Source organism: Carettochelys insculpta, chromosome 15 (assembly GCF_033958435.1).
Source record: "Carettochelys insculpta isolate YL-2023 chromosome 15, ASM3395843v1, whole genome shotgun sequence".
In the NCBI taxonomy this organism is placed as follows: Eukaryota; Metazoa; Chordata; order Testudines; family Carettochelyidae; genus Carettochelys; species Carettochelys insculpta.
The window spans coordinates 21,605,218-21,622,987 of NC_134151.1; the positions used below are offsets into that span (position 1 = coordinate 21,605,218).

Here is a 17,770-nt window from a genome sequence, read left to right on the forward strand (position 1 = left end):
TCTTAAAAATATGCTGAATTTATATGCTCAGACAAACTTGAGGGAGTTTGCTGCTGGATTGCTGATGCTGTGGAAATTTGGAAAAAAATCTTCAAGAAAAATATCCAACAACAAAATTAAGCTGCAGGCTGTAAAGACGGTCTGCCTCATTTTCAAGTTGATATACTCAACCCAAAGCGGTAACTGAGAGCTAACCCAAAGTGGTAACTAAGTGGTAGCTCATGGCTGGTCAGCTTCCTGGTTCCCGCCAGTGCAGGCTTAGGCAGGCTAAGAGAGCCTTCTCCCTGCTTTCCCCCAGCGGTGCTGCTGTCAGACTAACAGTCACGCGGCTGGGGAAAGGCAGAAAGAAAGGGCTCTTAGACTGTCTAGCTGCCTGCAGCTGCGGGCAGGTAGGCAGGCTGACAGACACAGAGCACCTTCAAGTTGTGCTTAACTTGTGTTCAAGAAAGTTATGCGCAACTTGAAGCCGCGTATTTTGAGGGTTTCAGTATCTCCCTTGGGAAGGTTTTTATGTGCTCTCTCATCAATTAATATTAGGAAATATACTGAAAGGTGACACCCGTAAAGAACCAAATAATGAAGCAAGGATACGGTCTTAAAAAGTTTCTCCCTCTTTACTACTATCTTCCTCCCCTCCAGGACAATGCACAGCAAATCCATGCTAAACGGTAACGCTGTCCAGTACTTATTTAATATAGAGCTTCTTTGTACTAGTGGCACAAATGCAATTCATTTTTCAAAAAGCATGTCAGTTCAAGGCTTAACACTTCAAAATCCTCCGAAACAAGCACTTCCATTGACAGCTTTGGCAATCAGCTGCCATTAATTACGCTCAGAAAAAATCAATAGCACTGATGAAATGCTAACCTGCCAGACAACAACTGCCCATTCCCAAAAATACACATTATGAATCTAAAGCCTAACAAGGGAAACAGTTTCACAGATGAAATATGTACTTCATGAGCAGGATGGGGCCACCAGAACTGCCAGGTCCCTGGGCCAGGTGGCAGTGGGGAGGCACTGTGCTCCCAGAAGGGGCATGGCCTTAGGTGGGAGAGCAGGGCTGAGGCTAGCTTACCCCCAGCCCTTCAGCGCTGTCCCCAGTGTGCTGTGCAGGGCTGTGGAGGTGACTTCAAGGGCCCAAGGCTCTGGCTGCTGCCTCACCAGCAGCAACAGCTGCTAGGAGTCCTGGGACCTTCTGAATAGCCAGCCTCTGAGGCAGTTGCCCCCACCCATGCTGACTGTCTGCTCATGAGACATTAAATTGTTACTGAACATTTTGGGTCTGGTGGAGTTAACCACCTTGGGTTTAAAAAGCGGAGCAAATAAATTATCACTCTTGGCTAATTACTGGACTTGGCATTGTGACCTGCCAACATTTTGAGCAAAAGAGACAGTTATGGCTATTCTTAGATACTGCCTTCCCTTTCCTCTTTCTCACCCAGTTGAGGAACTGACCCCTTAAATCAGTTTTCAATGTGGTTACCAGTCACCATCATAACCTAAAACTGTGCAAGAGCGGGAGCAGTAGAGGTGCTACATCAACAGTAAGAAAACACTCCTTTCCCCCACAGAGAGTCAAAGGGCCGCTGCAAGGCAAATCCAGGCTGAGCCTTTCTGTGCATGACATTGTCAGAAGGGAGCAAGATGCGAGTTTCCACCCTGGAAAGGCAATGGCTGGGGAGCTGGACCCCTGAGTGCATGCCTCTGCTGGACTGCTGAGGAGAGATACAAGCACAGGGTGCACATCTGAAATGTGGTACTCTTGCATCCAGCAGTAGCCATGGGCCAGCCGGATGTTGCCAGGCGAGAGAGTAGCAGCTGGTGCAGGCGCCCCCGCAGGGCTGCGAGCCAGAGCTCCCACTTTACTCACAGAAGATGGGGCCAGGTTCTGGAGCCCCCACCTGCCTCGTGGCAGTAGCGGCTGGAGCCCTCACCTGCCCCACAGCAGTATGGGAACTGGGGTCAGAGCCCCCGCTGGAGTGCAGGGGGCTGGGGAAAGGGGGCCAGAGCCCTCACTGGTTCTATGACAACAGAGCCCTGCTGGCCCATGTCAGTGGTGGGGAAGGTAGGAGCTCCTGCCTGCCCCACAGCAGCCAGTGGGCCATGAGCGGGCTGCAGCCTGGGTTGGAAAGGGAGGCTGCAGGCTAGGGCTGCAGCAGCCCTGGATCACAGGACTTTCTGCCCTTCAGAAGCCCTACGCCTCCTCTCATCTGGCAAATTCTCCTGACGAGGACCTATCAGGTCCTGAGCATGCCAGATAAAGGAGGTGCATCCTGAGAGGTTTTTCCTTTTTGTTGGGAGCAAGGCAAAAGAAGGGACAGAAAAGTCCAGTAGCAGTTCGGTACGATGGTGACAGGCACTCCACAAACACCAACCAGTTTCCAAACGCTGTCATCTCTCCGTGAATTTGACCAGACTTGAGCAACACCATCATTTCAGCCAAATGACGGGCACCAGCCCAACTGGTTCCTACTAAATGGGCATAACTGATACATCTTAGACCTGCAGGTGGTTGCCAAAAATTGTATTTAAATAGGTGATGGGAATCTGCTAATTTCATCATTGCTGAATACCAAGAAACAAAAAGAAGTCTAGCTGGCAAACAGAGATTGGCATTCCAGCCGAGAAAGAGGCAGTCCATCAGCTGGACTGGTTCTGTCTGAAGCAAGTATCTCACTACGGGAGTGGAATGCTCTATCCGCTGACGGACTGCCTCCCATGTTTCATTAAGGGATTCGTGGGAGGGTGTAATAAATTGTGATCAAGAAAGGGCATAAAAAAGGGCTCCATCAGACCACCCTGCTGCTTGTGACGCAGATGTTAAAGCTCCTCCCTGAAGTGTCTGAAGTGCTACACGACTGCTGGTTTGTTTTGTTAGAAGACACACTAACAGCTACCTCTCTGTGACTGTTCCTTGAAAGGGGCAGGGAATGGCTCTGGATATCATACTGCTTTTGACTTAGTAGTAATGTTAAACAGCCAAAAACAGTAAGATTCTGCCTGCTTGTTCTACTAGGTCCCACTGAACCTTGCACTGTGTGGCAGCAGTGCACACTGCTGAGCATTACAGAGGTCTGCAGGTTTATATACCTGCTATTCACATGGTTCACTGCTTAGATCAGGCAATTTCATAAGGAAGCAATCATTTCTATTCTGTTCCAAGTAAAAAGGAAAGGGAAATAAATAGCTCCCTTGTGCTGAATAAATGCAAAGGTGTTTACATGCTGCGTGACAGCAATTTCTCTGAGAATAATCGGAGTTGCCGCTGCTTTTCCCATTCTCTACGCACTGCATTGTTTCCATGTTCAACAGAACATCACCAATGATCTCCCTCAGCTTCCTGTATTTGTTTGGAGAGACAGGTGAAGGTCCCCTGTCTTAGCAATAAGTTGTGAGTGGCTGACGTGTCCAATGCATGTGGGCACTTCTGCAAGAGCTCTGGAGAAAGAATAACCCGTGGGTGTCTTTCTGAACAGAGTAGCATCACACTAAATTAGCCTGACTCTGCGGCAGTGTCTGCCTAGCCCCATCGGTGGAGGTGCCTGGCATGATACAGCAGTCTATTTAATTTAAACTAAACAGGTGGAATACTCCATCCTGTGTATGGTCATATACTGAGCCTGCTACCGAGGGCAGCCCTCTCACAAAGCAGTACAGACACCTATCTGAAAAGACCCTGATTTTGTGCCCTGAGCACTGAACTGGGAACCATGGTATGCAGCATTTCACACAATGGGGCTCCAATATCCTGTACTTTGGCTGATTAGCATATCAGAACTTTCTTTTTCAGACAATCAGACAATAGCTAATGGAACAGTGATGCTCTGACGTCTCCCTAGTTTAGCCGTTTATTCTGAAGAAGCCCCTTTTCCAGTTGTTTCTGCTAATTACCCAGATACACCTATGGTATGCTGTATGTTTTGCTTTCAAATTACCTCAAAAGTAATCAATACCATTGCTGGGGGCAAGGGGGATAGCCTGGGACAAATGTGTCCTCCTGCCAGTCCATTCCCTGACCATCTGCCCAGCCTGCCTAACCGCTGCTCACCTCCTCACATTCTCTGCCTGCCTGCTTCCCACTCTCCTCCTTGCTGTCTGCCCACATACCTACCATTCAGCTCCTCACCCACCTGCTCTTGGCTCACCTCCCTGTTAGTCTTCTGACACCCCAGCCTCCCAGCCCCCACCTGCTGTTCTCCTCCTCATCGTCCGTCCACCCACCCACACGCCTCTTCACCTCCCCATTTGCTCCCTCATACCGCTTGTCCTCTCTCCTCACCTTCCTGTCTGCCTCCTCACTTGAATATCAGTACAAACGGTGACCTCATCATACATCGGTCAGGACTAAGGGCAAAATATTAAGGCAGTCCCAATTTTATTAAAGTATGGGGGCCCCCAAATCAGAAGGTCCTAAGCAGTCACCCTGATTAGTCCTACACCCAAGGGAGGCTCTGCAAGTAATCTGGCCAGGGCCCAAGCATCCTAAACCGGCATGTGCCACAGACCAAAGGTTGGGGTAGAGCACAGGGAAGCCCGGTCACTTTTCTTCAGACCGAGAGCCCAGCACACTAAGCAACACTCCCCACCCCAAACAAAAAACCCCAAGACAGAACCACTTTTTCAATGCCTTTGAAAATGTGACTGTTTTAGAACTACTCTTGGCAGTGTTAAGCCTCCTTTGTGTGACAGCCATCTCACCGTCTCACCCACATAGCACCCTTGTGAAGTAGGGAAGTATTAGTATTTCCATGTCACAGAAAGGAAACGGAGAGCCTCAACATGGCTTGGCCCCAGTCACATGGAAAATCTGGGCAGAGCAAGGATTTGAACACAAAGTTCTCAACTCCCAGACTAGCGTCCTAGTCACTTGACCTCTTAAAACAAGCAACCTTATTTGACCAAATGAAAAGGTCACAAAAGGGGAGTTTTGTTTTTTTTTAAAGAGACAATGAATTCAGCTCAAGCCAAGTAAAGCAGAAAAATAAGTTACTCAAATTACTGATGATGTGATTTCAGCTCAGCCAAATCTCCATTTGGCGATACCATTCCATTTCCTGTATTTTCTCCTGGCTGTCAAGGAATTTTTCAGCTCTATCTCCATAAAATCCTGGTCCCATTTGGTCTGTCTACACTGGAAAGAAAATGTATCCAGCTGGCCTGGCTTGGCAACCTACTCAGGATCATGGGACTGTTGCATTGCTGTTTAGACTTCTGGGTTTGGGATGGACATCGTTCTTCAGGGCTGTGTGGAGAGGTCTGGAATTCCGGTTCCTTCCTGAGCCCAGAAGTCTACTCAGAAACAACACAGCCCCATGGTCTGAACCCAGTGAGCACATGTTGGTTGGCACAGGCCACCTGTCGCTTTTTCTTTGCTGTGTAAACATATCCAATGATAACCAAGGTAGTTTCACCACTGACTTCTATGTGGTCAGCATATCACCCTAGTATTTAACTGGAAGTATAGTTCACTCATGGAAAATGTTATTTCTTATCTGCGTTATTGCAGCTCATAGGAACCCTAGTCATGAACCAGGGCCCCATTATACAAGGGTGCTGCACGAAAATCACACACAACTACTCCCAGATACTTAGAACAGCTATGATCCAGATTAGTTTTGGGTATACAGTAGACCCCCTAGATACCCGCACTTGAGCTGCACATATTTTGGGTTAATGTGACTGAGTGGTGGGGAAACTGACCCCTCCACTTGCTGGTGGCAGAAAACTGGACAGGAGCAGCTCCTGTCAGGGGAGGTGAGTCAGGCTGCTGCTCCTGAGAGGAACTGCAGCAGCAAAGGGTCAGACTGCTGGCCCTGAGAGAAGCAGGGAAATGGTCCATTTCCCCAGCACATCAGCACTGGTTCATTTCCCCTGTCCTACGAATGGTGGGCAGCCCAGAGTCAGGCTCTTGGCTGCCCAGCACTCACAGGAGAAGAGGAAACTGACGAGTGCTGCTGCGCTAGTCAGCTTCCAGGCTCCCACCTGAGCTGTGCAAATTTTGACTTACACAAGGTTGTGCAAGAACACAACCCCCGTGTAGTTCAGGGGGTCTACCGTAATGGACTTTAGCTAAGAGAAGTGTTCTTCTCTCTTGCAATGCTGTGTACTGATCATCTCAAGAAGGTGGCTAATTGAAGAAAGTGTCTGGGGATTGTCAAAAAGACAAATACTTTATAAACTTACTAAAATTCAGAAGAGGCAAACGTTACCTTTTCATGGTTTTCTATTAAAATCTCAATCACAATATTCTGAAACTTGATGTCCATAATCGCTGCGACAGTTTCTTCTTGAGGTCGAAGTAGCGTTGGTCCAAACACCACACCCAGGTTGGCAACAGTCATTAGATTCTGTTTGTGATTATTAGCAACACTGTAAGGAAGAGGAAAGAGTAATTAAGAGAAACAATCAGAATAATCCCTCCATCTCTGATGCAATTTTTACAATTGTTTATATTTCTAAACCTCCTGATGAACTCCTTCCAGGCTCAGCCATGTGGAAAAGTACAGACTTCATTGGAACATTACCCCAGTAACTTCAGCCTCAGGATGTTTAGTTTAACCCTTTTCTGGCCACTAAATTCTAAATGGCTGAATGTGCCAATCCACAGCTTACTCCCCAGAAAACTGTTTGAATCAGAAGTGTTTCAAATTCTCCTAAAAACAAGTACAGTAAAACGCCAATAGTCCAGCATCCAATTGTACAGCACTCCCAATAGTCTAGCATCAAAATGGCAAGAGCCTAGTGAGTGAGCTTTAGCAAAAAAAATGAGTCACAAGGCAGCAGTGGCATTACAGTACGTACAATAAAAGAGGTAAAAAAGGGTTAAGAAAACTAACACATTACAGTATACTGTATGTACGTACTATAAAAAGGATTAAAATCACTTATACATATAAGAGGGTCCCAAAGGTTCCAGACTATCGGAAGTCTACTGTAGTTGAATCATTAATATGTGCTATTCTTAACTAAATGAACAACCTAAAATGTTCACATTTCAAGTCCCTCAGTCCCATTTAGGCTTTTGCTTTCTCCAAAGGTCAACACGATTCTGATCCAATCTAAAAAATATCTGAAAAGTAAGGATTTTGTTGTCATCAGACAGAGGGGGAGGAATGTGTACACAGATACATACAAATGCGTATAGCCAGTATTTTCCACCAAAATGGAGAACCTTCTTAAATAGGAAAGTTTCTTCAAGATTCAAATTAAGACCAATATTTTGTTAATGACTGCTGCTTACGAGAGACACCTCACGTAATTTATTGATACCCAAACTTTATTTCCTTCTATCTCAGGCTGGTTTGATCTCTCCTCTGGCGTCAGCTTTCAGAGCCTCCTTAGTTCTGATACATGTCGACAACCCCACTGCTCCTGCTGCTTTCTCCTGGGAAAAAAACAGGTGACTCTACACATCTCCCAGCCTTACACACTACAAGCAGCACTTCCATCAAACTCCAGTGGCCTATCTGGCAACATGATGGAGAGCAGCACTATCATTTTAACAGTAGGTAATGTGCTAATAAGACATTTCTCTTTATAGAGAATAAAACCACCCCTTTTAGTGAGATTAGGATGTGTTATTCACAAAGCACTATTTGCTCAATCACCTCGGGAGGCAGAGGGACAGCTCAGTGGTTTGAGCATTAGCCTGCTAAACCCAGGGCTGTGACCTCAGCCCTTGAGGGGGCCATTTAGGGATCTGGGACAAATAGATGTAAAAATAAAAAAGTCTGGCAGGGATAGTGATCAGTCCTACTATGATTGCAGGGGACTAGACACGATGACCTCTAGAAGTCCCTTCCAGTTCTGTGACCTAGGCATCTCTCTCTATAGATAATTAATACCGAGAGGGGAAATGTAAGTACTCATAATATAAAAGCTACCTATGCATTACACACATATATAGACAAAATGCCAGAAGAAAATAGGAATTTTCTCAACCATGACAATGCAACTGAAAAACAGTTCAGGGGTCCAGATTACCTGGAATGGCTAGTGATTCTGGATGCTTCCCCTTTTCAAGTGTCCAATCTGTGACAGCATAGAGGGGTCTGGTTTACAGTGAATGTTTTAGGGGGAAAAATAGCAGGCCCTCTTAAGATGTTCCCATATTCGCACTCCCACATTGGAGTGGAAACACTGGAAATAAGCCATCATTTTAGAAAATTCTGGTCCATTGTTCTTACAGCCATATTAACCATGTTACATTGTTACTGTCTCTTAAATTGTACATTTAAGTGCATAAAGTGTGATCTAAAACAATTCTGTAAATACAGACAACATGGAAGTGCATTCACATACACACACCCTGGATCCTGAGTAACAACTGTAATAAGACTCAGAGGGGTAGCCATGTTAGTCTGTAGCTTCACAAATAAAACACACAGTCCTGCAGCACCTTGAAGACTTAACACATTTATTTATTTGGTAATGAGCTTTGGTGAGCAAAACCTCTTACCTCTGAGAAAGTGGATCTTGAGTTTTCACAAAAGCTCATTACTTAATAAATAAATTTGTCAGTCTTTAAAGGTGCTACTACTGGACTGCTTGCTAACTGTAACAAGGAATGTGTATTCTGGATAATAACATCACACTGATTAATTCCCTTGAACACTCACTGGGAGCTCAGACTCCACAAATATCACGCAATCAGTCCATAAAGCTATCAATTGTCAGACTACTGGCATTCTCTGCATTAGAATGTACAAACATATACGTATCTAACAAAAGAAGATTATTAGTTAAAGTTTCACAATGATGATTCAGAAAGTGCCAGATGGAATACAAAACAGACATCCAAGTGACTAAAGATTGAGGCTATTAATTACCTTAGCCTCTTTAATTAGAGGTAAACAGTTAGCTCAGCGCTTTATACACACAGCTGCCATTTGCTGTTAGACATATTTTTCTACAGAGCTATGCTTGCTAACATGCATTTACCTACACTCTGTTGAGGCTAGATCAAAATGATTCCACCAAACACTTCCCACAAATTCTGACTGTGTTGAGTCATGTACTTGAATTACTCAGATTACGTAATGCATATGAAAATTCTATCGCTCTATTACACCACCTCTTAATTAATCTTTATGGCTTCTTCTATCACCCTCTCAAGAGCTTCCTAAGTTGAAGACTTCAGTCGGGGTATCGCTGAGTTCTAAATTAAGCTTTCATGCAAGCATCCTTCCCCTTTTCTCCTGCTCTTCTCTCATCTGAGGAAGAAGCCACAGCTCAGGCTGAAGAGCGCTAAGCAATTCTAGATTGCACAAGACTGAATTGAAAGTGTGGCCAACCCTATTCTTCAACTGGACATTAAGCATCATCCCAGGTGTCATTCCATTTTCAGATCTGAAGAAGTGGGTCTGCCCCACAAAAGCTCATCACCTAATAAATTATTTTGTTAGTCTTTAAGTGTTACATGACTGCTTTTTCTGTTTTAGCCTAGGCATGTGTTCATCTTCTGTCTTTCCATGGCACCAGGAAGAAGAGAGGACAACTCTGTACACTAAAAACTTGAGTTATGGTAATATTTTCAAAAGTACATAAGCAAATGAAATTCATGTAGGTGCCTTTGAAAATTTTAGCCTTTATTCCCTCTGGTATCAAGAAGGAATAACTATCTTAATCACAGTTCCACATGACTGATAAATTTTCTCTGTAAATATAAATATTATAGTGCTGTGGGAGCTACCAAGGCTTTTGAACTGAACCATGGAAAGGCTCGGGTTACTGAGGTAGTAAACTGCAATATAATGCGTGCTGTCTGTTAACCAGCACTGATTATGGGAAAGAAAAAGCACATGCTACTGATTCAGCCAGTAGGAGGCACTCTATCCACCAAAGAGTTCTATTAACAAGGTCATGGAAATTGACCTATCCTAGAGGATATTGTTTCAAAAATAAAGTGCGTCTGTTTCAGGTTTTACTATGAACAAAAAAAAAAAAAAATCAAAGCAAAAAGTTCCTACCCACAAAAAAGGAAGAAGGTACAGTAGTCTCTCAAGTTACATGAGTCTTGCATTCCCACACAGCCTTGCATAGTTCAAATTTCATGTAAGTCGGGGGCAGGGGGGCAGCTTTTTTCCCTGGTGGAACACATGTTCTGCATCCAGGGAAACAGCAGGAGCACCTTTTGAAAGGTAAGTCCTGGGGTTGCAGGGGAAGCAGTTGAGGAAGGTTAAGCCTGGCAGTGGGTTGACGCCATGGGAGGGCGGCAAAGGGGTTAAGTCTGGGATGGGTTAGGGCTGCGGGGGTGGGGTGAAGTTGAGCTGGGGCTGTGTGAGGGGGAGTGGGTGTTGAATTGGGGACGTGCAGGGTAGCTGAGGGGTTGAACTGGGGCCAAGTGGGGCCGGGGGGTTGAGCCAGGGCTGTGGGGGGCAGGGTGGGGGAAGAGAGCAGGATTTTGAGTTCCACTTAACTCAAGTTAATAAGTGTTAAGCGCAACTCAAAATTGTACATTTTGAAGGATTACTTCACTACTTATTCTCTTTGCTGCATACAAGGCGGTATCCAGAGAATGAGACACAGAAGGCAAACATGGATTAAGGTCCGCTCAGAAATTTTTCACTAACACTCACCGGGGAACATGTACAGCTAAACCAATCAGAGTTCACCATCACCTCTTCACTACAGGACTCCTCCCACTTGCCCCATTGATACCAATACAGCACTGAGAACGACACAAGTTTCCTACAGACCTCATTCCCGCACAGGGGATTGCCTTGGGCAGTATTCTCTCTCCCTAGGGCCATCTCCTCGACCACAAGTGGAGCATGATTTATTCCTCTATATTCCCTCTCCCACCGGCTCCTTTAATGCAGTGAACGGCAACCTAGGCTAGTGGGTGGGTTGTACAAGAGGCCCTCCATCTCAGTGGGCCACAAGATTGTCCTGATCAAGACGTTCTCCTGGGAGAGGCAGTTTTGTTAACTGTGTTGATGTACCTAGAATTTGCAGGGTGTGCCGAATGAGTCACAGCAGCACTTTGATGCGATGGAGGGTGTGCATGTCTCTCACAATGTTGTGTGCAGTCAGCACACACCCCGTTTCACATGCTCCTGCTTGAAGTGTTCATCAGTTTCTTTTCCTATTAGTACTGCAAAAGGATGTGGATGAAAACCATCAGAATCTGGCAACCCTGTGCATGAGCAACAGTAAGCAGAACTCTTGCGGCCCACACAGAGAACCCCCATGGACTACAGGTCACCTACCATTGCTTTACACCACTGCCTCCCATCCCACTTATCAAATGGTATTTTCTGCTTGCACACATAGAGCATAGCCCATACCACTCACTTGCCTCATTACTACTCTTTCTTGCACAAACAAATGAGAATGGGGACTGTTGAACTGTGTGCACAAACAGCATGTTTCTCCAGTTCAAGAAAGCACCAGACTGAATGCTGCATCATTCATACTGTGCGAAGCAATTTCACAGTACGTGTTGGAATATACACAATCATAGCATGTCAAAATATCTCCAAGAATTTTAAAAGTAATTAATTCAGACTTTAGTTTTAGCCAGTCCCTTAGCAAGAGTTTCATGCTAACCCTAACCATGAATGGATCAAAAGCAAACAAAGAAAAGAAGATACATTCGTGGAGGATAGGCCCACCCATGGCTATTAGCTACTATAGTCAGGGATAAAACCCCATAATTTGTGCTCCTAAGCCTCTGACTTCCAGATGCTGGGACAGGATAACTGAGAATAGATCATTTGATGACTGCCCTGTTCTGTTCATTGCTTTTGAAACACCTGCAATTGGACACTGTTGGAAGATGAGATATTGGGCTAGATGGACCATTGGTCTGACCTAGTATGGCCACTCTTATGTTCTCTGAATTCTCTATGTTCCAGTCATGTTTGTATTTATAAACGCACAGACATCTGCATGGACACTACTTGTTTGGAGTTTGGATCCAGGTACAGTAGCCACGACTCTGCTATGTTGAGATCAAACAGTTGTGAAAGCACTTGAAATGTTTCTGGTCTTCTTAGTTTAGAAACATCATTGCATTTATAGAATTCGTATTGTTCCACGTCTTACAAATAAGCTCTGTTAATTTCGCATTACCATTATCATGTAATGCCTCCATGAAATAAATTGCTCTGTCATTGTATTATCACTGCCAGGTGACCTTAAATGGTTATGTTAATTATAACAGATTGAATTATTAATGCTTTCACAAGCATATCATCCTACAGAATAAACTATAGAACCATCTTGCATTGCAATGGGTGTGTTTATGCTAGGCAATAACTTCGAAGCAGCCATCAGAGAGTCTACCCATATTTTCCCTTATTTCGAAGTCCTTACTCCAGTCCCAGGAATGGAGTAGTGCCCTATTTCGAAGTTTAACATCGAAGTAACGTGTGTGTAGACTCTCAACTTCGAAGTCCTTATTGTAGTGTAGATACTGCCAATGTCTGCTATTTGAACAGACTTGCCTAAATTTTCAAATATGTAAAAGCAATGGTACTGATTAAAGTTCCAATGCCACAGCCTGCAGGAATCTAGTCATTGTTATACTCTTTTAAAGCTCAAAGTCCAAATTATAACTTTGTAACTGAGCAGCTTTTGTTCCTTTCTTCGCTAAATTAGGAGAGCGTTTGAAGTCCTGATCCATTACATGGGTAATGTTTCCACAAGAAGAGAATTCTTTACAACTCTAAATTACAGAAGATATGCTACAAAAATGTGATTCATCTTTTACATTCTTGAGTTTCATATACTTTATTTATATGCTCATTAACTATAAATTATACCTCTTCATCATGTTCTGTGCTAGAAAACAATACCATAACCTTCAAAGATGGGGCAGTCTCACCTCAAGGTACCTTTAATATTGATCTTGGTTACAAATGCTTTTATTCAGCCATTATTAGTTCTGTCCCTACACACCAGCGTCTCTGCTGCTATTTGTGTAGTTTTCTTTTAACTTTTTTTTCCTTTCTGGCCCAGTAAGTTTTGAAAGAACATATACTTATATTAATTTACATGGATAGGCTTTCAGTGCTTTCACATTCATGCTTTATCCCTAATTCTTCTGTATATTATTTTAAATATGAATAATGAGGAGGAATTGGTAGATAGTGTAGAAATGCTCTAAACAGCCTATTCATTTGTGTTCTTCTACAGACTGGGTTAACAACAGACTTCTGGGCAACTAGACTTTGGCTCTTCTAATTTTGTACACCTACAGGACCATCAGGGGAAATGAAGGTCGGATAGTTCCGTGAAGCGATCATAGGCAATGGAGCTTTTATCTTCTAAGTCAGTAATTCTGCTCCAACCCACATAAATAGTGACCAAAATTCAGCCATGTGACGACAGTTCATTGGGTTCTGTGATGTGAGCTGGAGGTCTGAACCTGCCCAATGGAAAGCTAATGGGCAAATGTTTCATTCTGAGCATAGATGGAGGAAATATTTAATGGGCAGAATGAACAAATACCTGTCCACACAGCTACAGTAGTCCTCCCAGGTTAGGATAGAGGAATGCTGGGGTATTATGTGGAATTATTGGTATCTGTGCTCCAAACATTCTGCAGGTGGACAGTGAACTTATGCTTCAGGGCTGTCAATCCAAATCCTTGCATTAACTCTACATTCATTTTAAGAGAAGAAAGGTGGTGGGAGAGTAAACTTATGTTTTGTGTTAGATGATGAATAAATTGCCTGGATACTGGATAACATAAGGCATAGAATCATAGAATCCTACGGCTGGAGAGGACCTCAGGAGGTCATTGAGTCCAAGCCCCTGCCTAAAGCAGGATCACCCTATCTAAATCACCCAGCCAGGACTTTGTCAAGTTGGGACTTATGGAGATTCCATCACCTCTCTAGGTAATGCATTCCAGTGCCTCACCACCAACCTACACCTCCGCATCTGTAACTTCAGACCATTGCTGCTTATTCTGTCATCAGTCACTACTGACAACAGCCTCCTTCCATCCTCTTTAGAGCCCCTCTTCAGGAAGTTTCAGGCTGCTATCAAATCACCCCTCAGTATTCTCTTCTGCAAACTAAATAAGGCCAAATCTCTCACCCTCTCCTCATAGGTCATGTGCTCCACCCCCCCAGTCATTTTCGTTGCCCTCTGCTGGAGCTGCTCTAATGTATCCACATCCTTTCTATACTGGGAGGCCCAAGAACTGGATGCAATACTCCAGATGTGGCCTCACCAGTGCAGAACAGAGTGGAATAATGTCTCTAGATCTGCTGGAAACGTTCCTCTTAATGGGCCCAATATGCCATTAGCCTTCTTGGCTACAAGAGCACACTGTTGACTCATATCCAGCCTCTTATCCACTGTAATCCCCAGGTCCTTTTCTGCTGCACTGCTACTTAACTGGTAGGTTCCCAGCCTATAACAATGCCTGGGATTCTTCCATCCGAAGTGTAGGACTCTGCACTTATCCTTGCTGAACTTCATCAGATTTCTTTTGGCCCAATCCTCCAATTTACGCAGGTCACTCTGGACCCTATCCCTACCCTCCAATGTATACCTGTCCCCCTAATTTAGTGTCAGCCACAAGTTTGCTGAGGGTGCAATGCATCCCCTCATCCAGGTCCATTAATAAAAGATGTTGAACAATACTGACCCCAGAACTGATCCCTGAGGCACTCCACTTGAAATCATCCACCAGCCAGACATTGAGTCATTGATCGCTACACATTGGGCCCAACCATATAGACAGCTTTCTATTCACCTTACAGTCCACATATCAAATCCATACTTCTTTAACTTTTGGGCAAAAATATTGCGGGAAACTGTATCAAAATCTTTGCTATAGTCCAGGTATACTACAGTCACTGACTTCCCCACTTCCACAGAGCCAGTCGCCTCATCACAGAAGCTAATCAGATGTAATTTAACAACTAGTAATGATTTGTCATGCCTCCCTTAGAGTGAATACACAGGAATAGTAAACATTTATTTGTTGTACTGACTTGAAATCAGTATAAAATAAAGATGAGGAAACCCAGTGTGATCCAGCATACCTCACAAGTTGTTTCTGCCCCATTTTCTAATTCATAAAAACTAATTCTGCTATAAATTCAGCCCATATTTATTTTCAAGGACATCAGTTAAAGACTATGTTTGTTTGCTTATCTACAGAGAAATCTGTTTTAAGCAAAGAATGAGGGAAACTCAGAAGAAAACACCAATTCTATGCTACAGAAATATTGCTAAGACCTGACATGTAACAAAATGCCTTAGACCTAGGGCAGCTGGTTGAGTGCACTACATTTTAATATAATTCATACAGTAGAATCCATTGAAAAATGTACTAATCTAAGTATTCAGGGCCATGAGCTAGCAACAAGAGTATTTGTTATTGTTGACAACACGATTGTACTGGTACATTTTGTTACCTTAAGTTAATGCATTTTTCTGACTCACTCAGGTCACTGGTAAGCTAGATAACCTCCCCTAGCCTCATCGAGTTGCTGGAATTTGATGCATTTCAAAGAAAAGCAATTTTTGGGTCAAAGGAATACCACACGGCCGCTCTGTACAAAGAAGCGCCCACTGATGTTTTCCACCACTGGAAAAAAACCTCACAACAAACAACTGTAGCTATCATCTGAGGTATTATTGAGAGAAACGGTTCTAAGGGACCATCGTGGCAAAAGCTCAGAGCTTTTGCTTGGGGATGATAGTTGCAGATCTACTAGAAGCAACAGTGTGGGGCTATCAGCAAGCACAGTATTGCTCGTGGTCAAAGTGCCCTTGGTGCACAAGGTGGCTAACACTTTTCTCAATATCAAAAGCCAGTACAAGATTGCGACAAGAGGAGGAGTAAAGTGAGATGGTCCAAGACACAGGTGGCATCTACCTCAGGCTGCCGTGTTTGCAGCAGTTTACAGACGGCAAGAATTAACCTTAAGGATAAAAAGCAAAAATCATACAGCAGGCAGATGACATGTTTGATGGCAGGAAAGCATGTGGATTTCACAGAAGCCTGGCTTCCACTACAAGAAAATAACTTAATAGGTAAAGAACAGGTGAACGATCAATGCAACCAGTGCACAACTTACATTCCGTGTACGTCCCCTCCACAAGTAAGCTCTTAGTATGAAAGGCATTGTGGCTCAGAACTCAGATAAGGGACTGAGGATTTTCTCCCATTGTTATATTCATCTCAATGGGAATATGCAGCCAGTGTTCTGTTCCCGCAACACTGATGTGCTTAGTCGTATCAATTTAATTTGGCTCTGACACATGCAGGGACTGAGAGAGGGCTGCTGCCGGCTATCAAATAGGCGGTATTTTCTGAATACAATCTAATGAGTTCTCGGAACTGTTCCTGGGTGTATTCAAGTCATCCCTGCACATTACTAAGTTTAATTGGACTGTGGCCAATGAGAAGTGTGTGGGTGGAAAGACTGAAGAGGAGAAAAGTGACTGTCATTTCATCCGCTCCTTTCTCTACAGAGAATACAAAGATCTGCGCACTTGAGGGGGAATAAGAATCTTGAGCATTATAAATGCAACAAGATGTGTCACCTTGCAGACACCCAGAGAGATTACAGGGATTGCTTATCTGGAAAGCCAAACAGGCACAGAATACTCCAACATCCAGCAAAGGCAACAGATTTTCCCACTCTGAAACAAAAACTGGAATTGAAAACAGTCACAGAAGAGGAATTATCCCTTTGATCTGCGTACAAAACCTGGAGAAAATGTACCTGCCACGCACAGGTGCAGGAAAATGCTCAGTTGGGAAGAAGCTGGAGTAGTGGGGGGAAGAGACAAAGACAGGCTGGAAGGAAACTGTGAAGCAGACTCCATTATATCATTGAGACTAAAATGCAGTAACGGAAAACTCGCACTCCCGTTACTCATTATTAAAACAATACTCGAGGACCTACTGTGATGGCCCCACATACTTCAAAAAGGTGGAGCAATTGGGATAGTATGTTTTGAACTGTGATCATGGCATTTTCAAAAAATATCTAAAGGAGGGATAAAAGCAATTATGCCCATGGGCTTCATATAACATTTGTGGATGCGTCATGCAGTTGTTCAAGGACTTTATCATGCAGGCATGAGTGTGTGGTCAAGGGCTATTGCTGAGAATGAATTTAAGTTCTGTTGGAAACTAATTTGGTAAAGGAGAAGCTTAAACAACTGACAGGAAAATGTTTTCAAACCTTTTTTGCCCCCTAAAACACAGACAGCAGCTTTTTTTAAATTAAATTTTCCCTCCTGCAGCGTCAGAAAGAGTGCAAGAAGCAATTCTTTCAGAAAGTGCCCTCTGAGTGAGCACAACCAAATGCACACACATTTGAAAAAGACCAACATTTGGACACAGTTATTAGAATTTGCATGTGTAGAAAACAATCTCTGCTCCCAGGGATTTAAGTGTATCGGTGGAGCACATGGACAGAAAACTCAAAAGGCACAAACAGAAGCCCCTCTGAAATGGCCCTAGCTCTCTAGTACACAGTAAGCATAAAGTGGAAACTCACTAGGAATAACTAATGATGGTTAAGCTAGTTAAATTCCATTCTCCAAGGGGAGAACAAAAAGCCAAACAGCAAAAAAATGATAAAAACCAAGATTTAAGAACAATACCATTTTCTCAACCTATTTTATCCTATAATAAGCTCTTTCATATCTGGCAGTCCCGGGACTGGGAAGTTGCTGGTTATTCAAATATTTTGACTAATAGAGAGGTATACCTAGCAATGCATAACACTGAAGAAAAACAAGATTAGATATTAAGAAACAAACAAAAATGTATGCAGAGTACTTT

At 43.8% G+C, this 17,770-nt stretch overlaps 1 protein-coding gene across 10 annotated transcripts in view; it reads right to left on the minus strand.

Moving 5' to 3' along the window:
• Nucleotides 1-17,770, minus strand: part of ARHGAP26 (Rho GTPase activating protein 26) — a 544,666-nt gene that overhangs the window by 81,787 nt on the left and 445,109 nt on the right. For all 10 annotated transcript variants that reach the window (XM_075009638.1, XM_075009641.1, XM_075009639.1 and 7 more), the window contains one exon: nucleotides 6,213-6,372. In XM_075009638.1, coding sequence (XP_074865739.1) covers nucleotides 6,213-6,372 — 160 coding nt within the window. The remainder of the gene's footprint in view (nucleotides 1-6,212; nucleotides 6,373-17,770) is intronic.